This window comes from Trichomonas vaginalis, chromosome VI (genome assembly GCF_026262505.1).
Source record: "Trichomonas vaginalis G3 chromosome VI, whole genome shotgun sequence".
Lineage (NCBI taxonomy): Eukaryota > Parabasalia > Trichomonadida > Trichomonadidae > Trichomonas > Trichomonas vaginalis.
The window spans coordinates 18,050,345-18,069,204 of record NC_067208.1 but is presented as its reverse complement, the minus strand read 5'-3'; the positions used below and the strand labels follow the sequence as shown (position 1 = coordinate 18,069,204).

Genomic DNA, 18,860 nt, shown 5'->3' with positions numbered 1-18,860 from the left:
CATTTCGAAGAAAATAACCCCATTTGGAAAATCTCAGAATAGGAACTATTGAACACAAGGAAACAAGTTAGGAAGGCACAGAACGTATACGAAAAAATATGAGTCACCGAAGAATAAAAGTTTCAAAAATATAAAATATGGCACTTCAGAAAAGAATATAATTAATGTCATATTTCTTAAATATCTTATTTTGATAAAGAGAACTTGTTACGACAGATAAACTTGAGTCTGACCCATTTCAAAATGTTGTTCTCTCAAATAAAACATTCAAATCAAATATTCCAATCATGCTAAATGCAGCCCAAATTCAAAGATGTCATTTCAAAGAAAATTATTCTCTGAAATACATTCAGAATAAACTCGTTTAAAAAATTGATTTAATACTCTATACATATTTTGCTTCCCAAATACATCTTAATTTTTTTGAATGCTGTTCAAATGTATCAACTGATTTCCTCTCAATTTATTTAATTTCCTCAATTTTATATAAAATTATCAAAAATGGAGAATTATATTAAGTGAAGGTTTCTTTAAATGTTAGGTTGGAATTAATTTGAGAGCGGAGTTTGCAATTTTGATTACCGCGTGAGCAATTTTAAGATGTTTTATCTATTTGTAGCGTGGTGGCTTAAAAATTCGGGAAATGATGAATACGGTGGCTTAGATGGTGAAGATATCAACTGGTCTGGGCATGCATATTACGATAAATACACAGGGAAAGGAATCACAATTGCCGTAATGTCTGATGGAGCGCTTTTCGATCATGTTGCATACAAAGATAGAGCAATCAAAGATCAGTTTATTAATATTTATACAAATGAAATCATGTTGACAACGAATTCATCACATAACATCGCAACTGCATCATTAGCTCTAGCAGCAGGGAAAAGAGGTACAGAATTTGAAGGTGTTGCTCCAGGAGCAAATGTTGCATCTTATTTTTTCACAAACTATTCCATGCAAGCAGAACACCTTCAAACTGTGATGTGCCATCAGAGTTTGAAGTGGAATATATCAATCCTTCAATATCTTTACATTGAGAAACCGAATGGATACGTTCAATACGTTCAACCAGAAGTAATTCCTAAGGAAATTGCAGATGATTGTTTATATCATCCACAAGAAGGAAATTGGCCACATCCAATAGTGGTTCCAGCAGGAACTTTCTGCGCATCTGATCCTATTATGAGTCCACCTTCAGGTTGGCCACTAGTTTTTACAATTAGCGGTGTTACTAACAGAGGTCTTTCTTTATATCGTTCTGCTGAAGGTGCAAGTGTCTTTATGGTTGCTCCTGCTGCTGGAAATGCTCCTATTTTTACAGCTTCGCCAAAATCTACTAATTCAACAAATAAGAACTTCACATCGACTAACGCAAGTGCAGCGATATTCGCAGGTGGACTTGCTGTTTTATTAGAAGCAAATCCAAACCTAACATTATCTGATCTGTTTTATATTACTGCGTTTTCTGCAGATAAAGTAAATCCAAACACGATAATTTGGGACAAAAATGGAATACAACTTAATTATAATAGAAGATCGGGCTTTGGAAGGTTGAATCTGGGTAGAGCTGTTGATATCGCATTAAATTGGACATCAACTGGGAAATTTTATGAATACAAAGTTGAAAAAACTTTAAATTTAATTATTGAAGACCGTGAGCACAACGTTACTTTTGATTTCACAGAAAGAAGTGCGAAATCTGTTTTATGCGTCAGTTTATTCTTCAAATCGAAGAAATTATCATTTGGGTCGTTAAATCCACACATTATTAGTCCAAATGGAACAAGGTGTGAAATGAAAATATTAACAGAGGCAGACTTAACTTCAACAATAAACTCAGTTGAATTAATGGGATATAAATTCTTAGGTGAAAATCCAATAGGAAAATGGACAGTTTCATTTAGAGTCGCAGACAATGCATATCATGGAACAATAGAGAGCTTAGGTCTTAAGTTCTTCTATAACAAAATAGCTCCAGATATCTCTTTGATAAATCAAAGAATTGTTGCCATTCACCATTCGAAGCAAATGTCTCCAAAATTACATTCAAAAGAAAAAATTTATCTATTTGCAGCAACAGCTGCTGGGGTCAGAGTAAATGTAAGTGAAGATGTAAAAGACGCATACTACACAGTTTGGCTTGCTTCACCGGATGGAAATGATAGGATTCTTATTAATGCTAGTTTTAATGAGAAATTCGATTTGTTAAAAATAGAATATACTCCTAGTGTTTTCAGGGATAAACTTGATATGATACTTATTATTGATTCCATGGATCCTAAGTGCATCTTTTCATCAAATGTTTCAGTTGACTATAGTAATACTTTGGATGTTGGCTTATCCAATCCACCAAATGGAACAGTATACAAAACTGCAGATACTGACATATATATTGAATATGTTCTGCATCTTGATAGAATCATTTATGATGGATTTTCTAACAATCGCTGCAACTATTATATCTCCTGATAGCAAGGCCATTCTAAATAGAGAATGGATCAGAAACACAGGAAATAGGTGGCTTATTAACATGATTCCTTCAACAAAGAAGTTTTATTTACAAATATCACCTACTTCAACTGAAAGACAAGAATATATCCATCCTATGACGATTAATTTATTTGTTGTTGAACAAGATGGCAAATATAGGCCCGATGCATTAACTCCTGTTCAAATTACTGAGATTGTGTTAGGTATTGTATTATTTGTTCTGTTATTGTGTTTCGGGATCTACAGATCTATTGTTTTGTTTTGCACCAAGAAATCATCAATTCATTTTGAATAAAGAAATCATGAGAATCTTTATATATTTTCCATTAATAGTATATTAGTTAATAGATGCATCAATACAGAAAATCTTACCTTAGTGATAAATCAATGATTCAAAGAATGAATGATTAGATTTCATTCAATTAAGTTCAAAAAAGATGGAAAACCAGTGATAAAGTGTTATACATCAGCTTTATCTGCATTATGTTCGTTTAACTCAGTTATAACGTCGACGGTAATCTCAATTTCTCACTTTAAAGGATTATCCATTTTATTCACTGCAAAATGCCTTATTTGATCTCAAAAAGCGAGTTTAATGATGTTTTATTTTTCGAGCAAAAAATTCGAAGAGAATCAAATCAAAAAAAGTGACTACGGGATTTTGAGGATATCGGAATTGTGAACTTTACATTAAAAGTTCTCCAGAATTTGTATTCATGCTTGGAGTAGATCTTGGAGGTTCATTTACAAAAATGTGCTTTATTGGAAAAGATGGAAATAAGCAACTATTCTGCATCCCAACATTAATTGAAGAAATCAAAAATTTCTTTCAAACAGATGAAAACGGCGAATTAAAAATCGAACAAATTCATGAGAAAATCGAGAAAATATGCATAACTGGTGGTGGATCCGTTAAATTCCGTGAATTTTTCGAGCAAATTAAACCAAAACCTGTCAAACTCGATGAACTAGGAACACAAGCTTTTGGAGCTGCTCATTTACTTAAAGACCGAAGCAATGTTAAAATTTTGGGCCCTCAAATAGAAGATTTAATTCCTTGTATCATTATTTCAATGGGAACAGGCGTTTCATACTCTGCCCTATCGATTGATAATAAGGTGAAACATGTAGGTGGCTCACCGCTAGGAGGTGGAACCTTACTTGGCTTAGCAAATTTACTGATTCAAGTAAATAACTTCGATGAAATACTTAGATTAGCTAATATTGGCAAAACATCTACATTGGACTTACTTATCTCAGACATTTATGGTCAAAATTACGGAAATACTTTATTATCTGATGTTTGCGCTTCTTCTTTTGCCAAAGCATCAATAGAACATAAAACTGCTCCTAAAGAAGATATAGCTGCATCACTCCTTTCTGCAATTTGTTATTCTATTGCAGGTGGAGCTGCAACTGTTGCTAGAGCAGAGAAAGTAACATCTCTTGTTTTTGTCGGTGGTTTCCTCTCAATGGAGGGAAGTATCCCTGATTCATTATATAAGTCAGCTTCTTTGTTTAACAAAGAAATCTCATTAATTTTCCCAGAGAATCATAGATATGCAGGAGCAATTGGTGCAGCCTTGCGAGCATCAGAACTCCAATGATTCTTATCATTTGTCCCTAAAATAAATTATGTTTATGTATAAAATATTTCCAATTTTTTTTCTGTATGAATTCTATAATTCAATGACTACTTTGCAGCTTTTAATTGCATAATGCAATAATATTAGTTAATTTCTTTCTGTTTATTTTTTTTATCGTCGGAAATATCAGATAAAAATCATGTTTCATTCAATGAGAGTATTCAAAGTTTATGAAAAACTTTTCATTGACATTACTTAAGCAATAAATAAATGCAATTGATCAAATAATTTTTAAAATTTCTATTTTGAAAGCAATAAATCCGAAACAGAATTGCACCACTGTATCACTTATTATAATATGATACTCACATTACATATATATCATAATATGCTTTATCTCAAAGATTATTTTGATATAATTGTTTTCTATCTTAAATATTGGAGTTTAAATACAACAATAAAAAATACTAAAGATAAATATAGAATAAAATTCTAATCCCGAGTTGCAATTCCGCTAAAAAGCACATCTGCAGTTTCTGATTCTTCAACATACTCAGTTGATGACAGCGTCCACATTATTACTAAGTATGGTATGCTCATGCAGTACATAATGTATAAATTAATGAAAACTCTGATGTAATTAAATTTATTTAAGTCATAAAATTCTAATTTTGTAACAGCAAGACTATATCTTGTGCGCTGTGCTATTTCAGCACCAATATTACCAAGAATCTGCATGAATAACGCAATGTTAATTCTTAAATGATATTTTTTCGGAATGTAATCTTTGATACTTGATAATACAAAGCATATATTCATAAGAATCAGCATTATAATATATATTGTGTTATAGATTGTTGAATAGACTATATATGTTTTGTTGTAAACAACTTCATTAATGAATGGAATTGTATATGGATCAACTTTGGAGTATAAGGTAAAAAAGAATTTGCATACAATCCTAAATATCATTAAAACATAAAGAAAATAGTTAAAGTACTTCAAATATTTTCCAATTTTGATATTAAAACAAATTAATACAATTGCAATTTGTTCCATGAACATAACATCTGCTAGCATTGTAAAATCATCCCACACTCTGCTTAATCTAAAACAAAAATTCTTATCCTTTTCACGATAAAAATAACATAAAACATAATAATATATCCAAGAACTGAAGTTGTGAACAGCATATGTGAGCACATAACATATATCAGGCATAAAGCGATTTCTTAGTTGAAATTTAAGTCTTCTGATCAACGAAAAAGCATAATAAAAAAATGGAAGTTGTAAAATTAATTGGACAACAATGAAAATATAAGAACACGGATGATTGCAAACGCTATATGCATGTAATTGACAGTAGGACTGTGGCATATATAGAATGAATTTACTAACCTTGTTTTCCATAATTTTTTTATGTCAAATTTGACATAATCGTTGCAACGGAAATTTTATCGCTATCATATCATTCCGCAAAATAAATTTAAAACTCTTTACATCTATGTTTAATAAATATCAAATATTTGCAAACTAATAATGAAATTAATAACAATGATTCTTTAATTTCATGTTGTATCAATTCCATAATAGTCCGGCATACTATGCATTGCATTGAAAGATCAATTATCCATGATTTTTCTTCAGAATTATTGAACAGTGGATATAATCGCGATGAAATATAGAATGAAAAAAATCAAGGTGTTAAATCTAATTCAGAATATAATTATGATTACATATTTTTGGTTCGAATTGGATAATGTGTTTCTCTTATTTCTGAAGTGACATTTTCTCGAATTATATCTCCTGGAGTAAGAAAATATTATTCTCAGGTTGCACCCGCTTTATACAAGCTTTAAAAAATATTGGAAATGGTATTCTTCTAAAAAATGAAAGTTTAAATACAATCAAGCAACATACTAAACGATAAATATAGAATAAAATTCTAATCTAAAGCTGCAATTTCCTTAAAAAGAACATCGGTGGCCTCTTGATCCTCAACATATTCAGTTGATGATAGGGTCCAAATTATAATCAAATATGGAAGATTCATACAGTACATTACGTATAAATGAATGAAAACTCTGATGTAGTTAAATTTCACTATGTCTATAAATTCATATTTCATAACCAAAACACTATATCTCACGCGTTGCGCTATTTCTAAACCGACACTACCAAGAATTTCCATGAATAATGCGATGTTAATTCTTAAATGATATTTTTTCGGAATGTAATCTTTGATACTTGATAATACAAAGCATATATTCATAAGAATCAGCATTATAATATATATTGTGTTATAGATTGTTGAATAGACTATATATGTTTTGTTGTAAACAACTTCATTAATGAATGGAATTGTATATGGATCAACTTTGGAGTATAAGGTAAAAAAGAATTTGCATACAATCCTAAATATCATTAAAACATAAAGAAAATAGTTAAAGTACTTCAAATATTTTCCAATTTTGATATTAAAACAAATTAATACAATTGCAATTTGTTCCATGAACATAACATCTGCTAGCATTGTAAAATCATCCCACACTCTGCTTAATCTAAAACAAAAATTCTTATCCTTTTCACGATAAAAATAACATAAAACATAATAATATATCCAAGAACTGAAGTTGTGAACAGCATATGTGAGCACATAACATATATCAGGCATAAAGCGATTTCTTAGTTGAAATTTAAGTCTTCTGATCAACGAAAAAGCATAATAAAAAAATGGAAGTTGTAAAATTAATTGGACAACAATGAAAATATAAGAACACGGATGATTGCAAACGCTATATGCATGTAATTGACAGTAGGACTGTGGCATATATAGAATGAATTTACTAACCTTGTTTTCCATAATTTTTTTATGTCAAATTTGACATAATCGTTGCAACGGAAATTTTATCGCTATCATATCATTCCGCAAAATAAATTTAAAACTCTTTACATCTATGTTTAATAAATATCAAATATTTGCAAACTAATAATGAAATTAATAACAATGATTCTTTAATTTCATGTTGTATCAATTCCATAATAGTCCGGCATACTATGCATTGCATTGAAAGATCAATTATCCATGATTTTTCTTCAGAATTATTGAACAGTGGATATAATCGCGATGAAATATAGAATGAAAAAAATCAAGGTGTTAAATCTAATTCAGAATATAATTATGATTACATATTTTTGGTTCGAATTGGATAATGTGTTTCTCTTATTTCTGAAGTGACATTTTCTCGAATTATATCTCCTGGAGTAAGAAAATATTATTCTCAGGTTGCACCCGCTTTATACAAGCTTTAAAAAATATTGGAAATGGTATTCTTCTAAAAAATGAAAGTTTAAATACAATCAAGCAACATACTAAACGATAAATATAGAATAAAATTCTAATCTAAAGCTGCAATTTCCTTAAAAAGAACATCGGTGGCCTCTTGATCCTCAACATATTCAGTTGATGATAGGGTCCAAATTATAATCAAATATGGAAGATTCATACAGTACATTACGTATAAATGAATGAAAACTCTGATGTAGTTAAATTTCACTATGTCTATAAATTCATATTTCATAACCAAAACACTATATCTCACGCGTTGCGCTATTTCTAAACCGACACTACCAAGAATTTCCATGAATAATGCGATGTTAATTCTTAAATGATATTTTTTCGGAATGTAATCTTTGATACTTGATAATACAAAGCATATATTCATAAGAATCAGCATTATAATATATATTGTGTTATAGATTGTTGAATAGACTATATATGTTTTGTTGTAAACAACTTCATTAATGAATGGAATTGTATATGGATCAACTTTGGAGTATAAGGTAAAAAAGAATTTGCATACAATCCTAAATATCATTAAAACATAAAGAAAATAGTTAAAGTACTTCAAATATTTTCCAATTTTGATATTAAAACAAATTAATACAATTGCAATTTGTTCCATGAACATAACATCTGCTAGCATTGTAAAATCATCCCACACTCTGCTTAATCTAAAACAAAAATTCTTATCCTTTTCACGATAAAAATAACATAAAACATAATAATATATCCAAGAACTGAAGTTGTGAACAGCATATGTGAGCACATAACATATATCAGGCATAAAGCGATTTCTTAGTTGAAATTTAAGTCTTCTGATCAACGAAAAAGCATAATAAAAAAATGGAAGTTGTAAAATTAATTGGACAACAATGAAAATATAAGAACACGGATGATTGCAAACGCTATATGCATGTAATTGACAGTAGGACTGTGGCATATATAGAATGAATTTACTAACCTTGTTTTCCATAATTTTTTTATGTCAAATTTGACATAATCGTTGCAACGGAAATTTTATCGCTATCATATCATTCCGCAAAATAAATTTAAAACTCTTTACATCTATGTTTAATAAATATCAAATATTTGCAAACTAATAATGAAATTAATAACAATGATTCTTTAATTTCATGTTGTATCAATTCCATAATAGTCCGGCATACTATGCATTGCATTGAAAGATCAATTATCCATGATTTTTCTTCAGAATTATTGAACAGTGGATATAATCGCGATGAAATATAGAATGAAAAAAATCAAGGTGTTAAATCTAATTCAGAATATAATTATGATTACATATTTTTGGTTCGAATTGGATAATGTGTTTCTCTTATTTCTGAAGTGACATTTTCTCGAATTATATCTCCTGGAGTAAGAAAATATTATTCTCAGGTTGCACCCGCTTTATACAAGCTTTAAAAAATATTGGAAATGGTATTCTTCTAAAAAATGAAAGTTTAAATACAATCAAGCAACATACTAAACGATAAATATAGAATAAAATTCTAATCTAAAGCTGCAATTTCCTTAAAAAGAACATCGGTGGCCTCTTGATCCTCAACATATTCAGTTGATGATAGGGTCCAAATTATAATCAAATATGGAAGATTCATACAGTACATTACGTATAAATGAATGAAAACTCTGATGTAGTTAAATTTCACTATGTCTATAAATTCATATTTCATAACCAAAACACTATATCTCACGCGTTGCGCTATTTCTAAACCGACACTACCAAGAATTTCCATGAATAATGCGATGTTAATTCTTAAATGATATTTTTTCGGAATGTAATCTTTGATACTTGATAATACAAAGCATATATTCATAAGAATCAGCATTATAATATATATTGTGTTATAGATTGTTGAATAGACTATATATGTTTTGTTGTAAACAACTTCATTAATGAATGGAATTGTATATGGATCAACTTTGGAGTATAAGGTAAAAAAGAATTTGCATACAATCCTAAATATCATTAAAACATAAAGAAAATAGTTAAAGTACTTCAAATATTTTCCAATTTTGATATTAAAACAAATTAATACAATTGCAATTTGTTCCATGAACATAACATCTGCTAGCATTGTAAAATCATCCCACACTCTGCTTAATCTAAAACAAAAATTCTTATCCTTTTCACGATAAAAATAACATAAAACATAATAATATATCCAAGAACTGAAGTTGTGAACAGCATATGTGAGCACATAACATATATCAGGCATAAAGCGATTTCTTAGTTGAAATTTAAGTCTTCTGATCAACGAAAAAGCATAATAAAAAAATGGAAGTTGTAAAATTAATTGGACAACAATGAAAATATAAGAACACGGATGATTGCAAACGCTATATGCATGTAATTGACAGTAGGACTGTGGCATATATAGAATGAATTTACTAACCTTGTTTTCCATAATTTTTTTATGTCAAATTTGACATAATCGTTGCAACGGAAATTTTATCGCTATCATATCATTCCGCAAAATAAATTTAAAACTCTTTACATCTATGTTTAATAAATATCAAATATTTGCAAACTAATAATGAAATTAATAACAATGATTCTTTAATTTCATGTTGTATCAATTCCATAATAGTCCGGCATACTATGCATTGCATTGAAAGATCAATTATCCATGATTTTTCTTCAGAATTATTGAACAGTGGATATAATCGCGATGAAATATAGAATGAAAAAAATCAAGGTGTTAAATCTAATTCAGAATATAATTATGATTACATATTTTTGGTTCGAATTGGATAATGTGTTTCTCTTATTTCTGAAGTGACATTTTCTCGAATTATATCTCCTGGAGTAAGAAAATATTATTCTCAGGTTGCACCCGCTTTATACAAGCTTTAAAAAATATTGGAAATGGTATTCTTCTAAAAAATGAAAGTTTAAATACAATCAAGCAACATACTAAACGATAAATATAGAATAAAATTCTAATCTAAAGCTGCAATTTCCTTAAAAAGAACATCGGTGGCCTCTTGATCCTCAACATATTCAGTTGATGATAGGGTCCAAATTATAATCAAATATGGAAGATTCATACAGTACATTACGTATAAATGAATGAAAACTCTGATGTAGTTAAATTTCACTATGTCTATAAATTCATATTTCATAACCAAAACACTATATCTCACGCGTTGCGCTATTTCTAAACCGACACTACCAAGAATTTCCATGAATAATGCGATGTTAATTCTTAAATGATATTTTTTCGGAATGTAATCTTTGATACTTGATAATACAAAGCATATATTCATAAGAATCAGCATTATAATATATATTGTGTTATAGATTGTTGAATAGACTATATATGTTTTGTTGTAAACAACTTCATTAATGAATGGAATTGTATATGGATCAACTTTGGAGTATAAGGTAAAAAAGAATTTGCATACAATCCTAAATATCATTAAAACATAAAGAAAATAGTTAAAGTACTTCAAATATTTTCCAATTTTGATATTAAAACAAATTAATACAATTGCAATTTGTTCCATGAACATAACATCTGCTAGCATTGTAAAATCATCCCACACTCTGCTTAATCTAAAACAAAAATTCTTATCCTTTTCACGATAAAAATAACATAAAACATAATAATATATCCAAGAACTGAAAGTTGTGAACAGCATATGTGAGCACATAACATATATCAGGCATAAAGCGATTTCTTAGTTGAAATTTAAGTCTTCTGATCAACGAAAAAGCATAATAAAAAAATGGAAGTTGTAAAATTAATTGGACAACAATGAAAATATAAGAACACGGATGATTGCAAACGCTATATGCATGTAATTGACAGTAGGACTGTGGCATATATAGAATGAATTTACTAACCTTGTTTTCCATAATTTTTTTATGTCAAATTTGACATAATCGTTGCAACGGAAATTTTATCGCTATCATCATTCCGCAAAATAAATTTAAAACTCTTTACATCTATGTTTAATAAATATCAAATATTTGCAAACTAATAATGAAATTAATAACAATGATTCTTTAATTTCATGTTGTATCAATTCCATAATAGTCCGGCATACTATGCATTGCATTGAAAGATCAATTATCCATGATTTTTCTTCAGAATTATTGAACAGTGGATATAATCGCGATGAAATATAGAATGAAAAAATCAAGGTGTTAAATCTAATTCAGAATATAATTATGATTACATATTTTTGGTTCGAATTGGATAATGTGTTTCTCTTATTTCTGAAGTGACATTTTCTCGAATTATATCTCCTGGAGTAAGAAAATATTATTCTCAGGTTGCACCCGCTTTATACAAGCTTTAAAAAATATTGGAAATGGTATTCTTCTAAAAAATGAAAGTTTAAATACAATCAAGCAACATACTAAACGATAAATATAGAATAAAATTCTAATCTAAAGCTGCAATTTCCTTAAAAAGAACATCGGTGGCCTCTTGATCCTCAACATATTCAGTTGATGATAGGGTCCAAATTATAATCAAATATGGAAGATTCATACAGTACATTACGTATAAATGAATGAAAACTCTGATGTAGTTAAATTTCACTATGTCTATAAATTCATATTTCATAACCAAAACACTATATCTCACGCGTTGCGCTATTTCTAAACCGACACTACCAAGAATTTCCATGAATAATGCGATGTTAATTCTTAAATGATATTTTTTCGGAATGTAATCTTTGATACTTGATAATACAAAGCATATATTCATAAGAATCAGCATTATAATATATATTGTGTTATAGATTGTTGAATAGACTATATATGTTTTGTTGTAAACAACTTCATTAATGAATGGAATTGTATATGGATCAACTTTGGAGTATAAGGTAAAAAAGAATTTGCATACAATCCTAAATATCATTAAAACATAAAGAAAATAGTTAAAGTACTTCAAATATTTTCCAATTTTGATATTAAAACAAATTAATACAATTGCAATTTGTTCCATGAACATAACATCTGCTAGCATTGTAAAATCATCCCACACTCTGCTTAATCTAAAACAAAAATTCTTATCCTTTTCACGATAAAAATAACATAAAACATAATAATATATCCAAGAACTGAAGTTGTGAACAGCATATGTGAGCACATAACATATATCAGGCATAAAGCGATTTCTTAGTTGAAATTTAAGTCTTCTGATCAACGAAAAAGCATAATAAAAAAATGGAAGTTGTAAAATTAATTGGACAACAATGAAAATATAAGAACACGGATGATTGCAAACGCTATATGCATGTAATTGACAGTAGGACTGTGGCATATATAGAATGAATTTACTAACCTTGTTTTCCATAATTTTTTTATGTCAAATTTGACATAATCGTTGCAACGGAAATTTTATCGCTATCATATCATTCCGCAAAATAAATTTAAAACTCTTTACATCTATGTTTAATAAATATCAAATATTTGCAAACTAATAATGAAATTAATAACAATGATTCTTTAATTTCATGTTGTATCAATTCCATAATAGTCCGGCATACTATGCATTGCATTGAAAGATCAATTATCCATGATTTTTCTTCAGAATTATTGAACAGTGGATATAATCGCGATGAAATATAGAATGAAAAAAATCAAGGTGTTAAATCTAATTCAGAATATAATTATGATTACATATTTTTGGTTCGAATTGGATAATGTGTTTCTCTTATTTCTGAAGTGACATTTTCTCGAATTATATCTCCTGGAGTAAGAAAATATTATTCTCAGGTTGCACCCGCTTTATACAAGCTTTAAAAAATATTGGAAATGGTATTCTTCTAAAAAATGAAAGTTTAAATACAATCAAGCAACATACTAAACGATAAATATAGAATAAAATTCTAATCTAAAGCTGCAATTTCCTTAAAAAGAACATCGGTGGCCTCTTGATCCTCAACATATTCAGTTGATGATAGGGTCCAAATTATAATCAAATATGGAAGATTCATACAGTACATTACGTATAAATGAATGAAAACTCTGATGTAGTTAAATTTCACTATGTCTATAAATTCATATTTCATAACCAAAACACTATATCTCACGCGTTGCGCTATTTCTAAACCGACACTACCAAGAATTTCCATGAATAATGCGATGTTAATTCTTAAATGATATTTTTTCGGAATGTAATCTTTGATACTTGATAATACAAAGCATATATTCATAAGAATCAGCATTATAATATATATTGTGTTATAGATTGTTGAATAGACTATATATGTTTTGTTGTAAACAACTTCATTAATGAATGGAATTGTATATGGATCAACTTTGGAGTATAAGGTAAAAAAGAATTTGCATACAATCCTAAATATCATTAAAACATAAAGAAAATAGTTAAAGTACTTCAAATATTTTCCAATTTTGATATTAAAACAAATTAATACAATTGCAATTTGTTCCATGAACATAACATCTGCTAGCATTGTAAAATCATCCCACACTCTGCTTAATCTAAAACAAAAATTCTTATCCTTTTCACGATAAAAATAACATAAAACATAATAATATATCCAAGAACTGAAGTTGTGAACAGCATATGTGAGCACATAACATATATCAGGCATAAAGCGATTTCTTAGTTGAAATTTAAGTCTTCTGATCAACGAAAAAGCATAATAAAAAAATGGAAGTTGTAAAATTAATTGGACAACAATGAAAATATAAGAACACGGATGATTGCAAACGCTATATGCATGTAATTGACAGTAGGACTGTGGCATATATAGAATGAATTTACTAACCTTGTTTTCCATAATTTTTTTATGTCAAATTTGACATAATCGTTGCAACGGAAATTTTATCGCTATCATATCATTCCGCAAAATAAATTTAAAACTCTTTACATCTATGTTTAATAAATATCAAATATTTGCAAACTAATAATGAAATTAATAACAATGATTCTTTAATTTCATGTTGTATCAATTCCATAATAGTCCGGCATACTATGCATTGCATTGAAAGATCAATTATCCATGATTTTTCTTCAGAATTATTGAACAGTGGATATAATCGCGATGAAATATAGAATGAAAAAAATCAAGGTGTTAAATCTAATTCAGAATATAATTATGATTACATATTTTTGGTTCGAATTGGATAATGTGTTTCTCTTATTTCTGAAGTGACATTTTCTCGAATTATATCTCCTGGAGTAAGAAAATATTATTCTCAGGTTGCACCCGCTTTATACAAGCTTTAAAAAATATTGGAAATGGTATTCTTCTAAAAAATGAAAGTTTAAATACAATCAAGCAACATACTAAACGATAAATATAGAATAAAATTCTAATCTAAAGCTGCAATTTCCTTAAAAAGAACATCGGTGGCCTCTTGATCCTCAACATATTCAGTTGATGATAGGGTCCAAATTATAATCAAATATGGAAGATTCATACAGTACATTACGAATGAATGAAAACTCTGATGTAGTTAAATTTCACTATGTCTATAAATTCATATTTCATAACCAAAACACTATATCTCACGCGTTGCGCTATTTCTAAACCGACACTACCAAGAATTTCCATGAATAATGCGATGTTAATTCTTAAATGATATTTTTTCGGAATGTAATCTTTGATACTTGATAATACAAAGCATATATTCATAAGAATCAGCATTATAATATATATTGTGTTATAGATTGTTGAATAGACTATATATGTTTTGTTGTAAACAACTTCATTAATGAATGGAATTGTATATGGATCAACTTTGGAGTATAAGGTAAAAAAGAATTTGCATACAATCCTAAATATCATTAAAACATAAAGAAAATAGTTAAAGTACTTCAAATATTTTCCAATTTTGATATTAAAACAAATTAATACAATTGCAATTTGTTCCATGAACATAACATCTGCTAGCATTGTAAAATCATCCCACACTCTGCTTAATCTAAAACAAAAATTCTTATCCTTTTCACGATAAAAATAACATAAAACATAATAATATATCCAAGAACTGAAGTTGTGAACAGCATATGTGAGCACATAACATATATCAGGCATAAAGCGATTTCTTAGTTGAAATTTAAGTCTTCTGATCAACGAAAAAGCATAATAAAAAAATGGAAGTTGTAAAATTAATTGGACAACAATGAAAATATAAGAACACGGATGATTGCAAACGCTATATGCATGTAATTGACAGTAGGACTGTGGCATATATAGAATGAATTTACTAACCTTGTTTTCCATAATTTTTTTATGTCAAATTTGACATAATCGTTGCAACGGAAATTTTATCGCTATCATATCATTCCGCAAAATAAATTTAAAACTCTTTACATCTATGTTTAATAAATATCAAATATTTGCAAACTAATAATGAAATTAATAACAATGATTCTTTAATTTCATGTTGTATCAATTCCATAATAGTCCGGCATACTATGCATTGCATTGAAAGATCAATTATCCATGATTTTTCTTCAGAATTATTGAACAGTGGATATAATCGCGATGAAATATAGAATGAAAAAAATCAAGGTGTTAAATCTAATTCAGAATATAATTATGATTACATATTTTTGGTTCGAATTGGATAATGTGTTTCTCTTATTTCTGAAGTGACATTTTCTCGAATTATATCTCCTGGAGTAAGAAAATATTATTCTCAGGTTGCACCCGCTTTATACAAGCTTTAAAAAATATTGGAAATGGTATTCTTCTAAAAAATGAAAGTTTAAATACAATCAAGCAACATACTAAACGATAAATATAGAATAAAATTCTAATCTAAAGCTGCAATTTCCTTAAAAAGAACATCGGTGGCCTCTTGATCCTCAACATATTCAGTTGATGATAGGGTCCAAATTATAATCAAATATGGAAGATTCATACAGTACATTACGTATAAATGAATGAAAACTCTGATGTAGTTAAATTTCACTATGTCTATAAATTCATATTTCATAACCAAAACACTATATCTCACGCGTTGCGCTATTTCTAAACCGACACTACCAAGAATTTCCATGAATAATGCGATGTTAATTCTTAAATGATATTTTTTCGGAATGTAATCTTTGATACTTGATAATACAAAGCATATATTCATAAGAATCAGCATTATAATATATATTGTGTTATAGATTGTTGAATAGACTATATATGTTTTGTTGTAAACAACTTCATTAATGAATGGAATTGTATATGGATCAACTTTGGAGTATAAGGTAAAAAAGAATTTGCATACAATCCTAAATATCATTAAAACATAAAGAAAATAGTTAAAGTACTTCAAATATTTTCCAATTTTGATATTAAAACAAATTAATACAATTGCAATTTGTTCCATGAACATAACATCTGCTAGCATTGTAAAATCATCCCACACTCTGCTTAATCTAAAGAAAAAATCTATATCCCATTCACGATAAAAATAACATAAAACAAATGAATATATCCAAGAACTGAAGTTGTGAACAGCATATGTGAGCACATAACATATATCAGGCATAAAGCGATTTCTTAGTTGAAATTTAAGTCTTCTGATCAACGAAAAAGCATAATAAAAAAATGGAAGTTGTAAAATTAATTGGACAACAATGAAAATATAAGAACACGGATGATTGCAAACGCTATATGCATGTAATTGACAGTAGGACTGTGGCATATATAGAATGAATTTACTAACCTTGTTTTCCATAATTTTTTTATGTCAAATTTGACATAATCGTTGCAACGGAAATTTTATCGCTATCATATCATTCCGCAAAATAAATTTAAAACTCTTTACATCTATGTTTAATAAATATCAAATATTTGCAAACTAATAATGAAATTAATAACAATGATTCTTTAATTTCATGTTGTATCAATTCCATAATAGTCCGGCATACTATGCATTGCATTGAAAGATCAATTATCCATGATTTTTCTTCAGAATTATTGAACAGTGGATATAATCGCGATGAAATATAGAATGAAAAAAATCAAGGTGTTAAATCTAATTCAGAATATAATTATGATTACATATTTTTGGTTCGAATTGGATAATGTGTTTCTCTTATTTCTGAAGTGACATTTTCTCGAATTATATCTCCTGGAGTAAGAAATATTATTCTCAGGTTGCACCCGCTTTATACAAGCTTTAAAAATATTGGAAATGGTATTCTTCTAAAAAATGAAAGTTTAAATACAATCAAGCAACATACTAAACGATAAATATAGAATAAAATTCTAATCTAAGCTTGTAATCTAAAATTTCTTAAAAAGAACATCGGTGGCCTCTTGATCCTCAACATATTCAGTTGATGATAGGGTCCAAATTATAATCAAATATGGAAGATTCATACAGTACATTACGTATAAATGAATGAAAACTCTGATGTAGTTAAATTTCACTATGTCTATAAATTAATATTCATAACCAAAACACTATATCTCACGCGTTGCGCTATTTCTAAACCGACACTACCAAGAATTTCCATGAATAATGCGATGTTAATTCTTAAATGATATTTTTTCGGAATGTAATCTTTGATACTTGATAATACAAAGCATATATTCATAAGAATCAGCATTATAATATATATTGTGTTATAGATTGTTGAATAGACTATATATGTTTTGTTGTAAACAACTTCATTAATGAATGGAATTGTATATGGATCAACTTTGGAGTATAAGGTAAAAAAGAATTTGCATACAATCCTAAATATCATTAAAACATAAAGAAAATAGTTAAAGTACTTCAAATATTTTCCAATTTTGATATTAAAACAAATTAATACAATTGCAATTTGTTCCATGAACATAACATCTGCTAGCATTGTAAAATCATCCCACACTCTGCTTAATCTAAAACAAAAATTCTTATCCTTTTCACGATAAAAATAACATAAAACATAATATATATCCAAGAACTGAAGTTGTGAACAGCATATGTGAGCACATAACATATATCAGGCATAAAGCGATTTCTTAGTTGAAATTTAAGTCTTCTGATCAACGAAAAAGCATAATAAAAAAATGGAAGTTGTAAAATTAATGGACAACAATGAAAATATAAGAACACGGATGATTGCAAACGCTATATGCATGTAATTGACAGTAGGACTGTGGCATATATAGAATGAATTTACTAACCTTGTTTTCCATAATTTTTTTATGTCAAATTTGACATAATCGTTGCAACGGAAATTTTATCGCTATCATATCATTCCGCAAAATAAATTTAAAACTCTTTACATCTATGTTTAATAAATATCAAATATTTGCAAACTAATAATGAAATTAATAACAATGATTCTTTAATTTCATGTTGTATCAATTCCATAATAGTCCGGCATACTATGCATTGCATTGAAAGATCAATTATCCATGATTTTTCTTCAGAATTATTGAACAGTGGATATAATCGCGATGAAATATAGAATGAAAAAAATCAAGGTGTTAAT

General features: G+C 28.3%; 2 protein-coding genes across 2 annotated transcripts; both read left to right on the top strand.

The window, feature by feature from the left end:
* Window positions 1-600: 600 nt before the first annotated feature.
* On the top strand, window positions 601-2,472 carry TVAGG3_0885720 (serine-type endopeptidase protein; the record flags this gene model as incomplete). Its single annotated transcript, XM_001296872.2, has 1 exon — window positions 601-2,472. One exon carries the CDS (start codon window positions 601-603, stop codon window positions 2,470-2,472), a length of 1,872 nt encoding a protein of 623 aa, XP_001296873.2.
* A 728-nt stretch (window positions 2,473-3,200) lies between these two features.
* On the top strand, window positions 3,201-4,127 carry TVAGG3_0885710 (pantothenate kinase protein; the record flags this gene model as incomplete). Its single annotated transcript, XM_051250625.1, has 1 exon — window positions 3,210-4,100. The coding sequence occupies one exon, from the start codon at window positions 3,210-3,212 to the stop codon at window positions 4,098-4,100; it is 891 nt and encodes a 296-aa protein (XP_051086100.1).
* Between the last annotated feature and the right edge of the window lie 14,733 nt (window positions 4,128-18,860).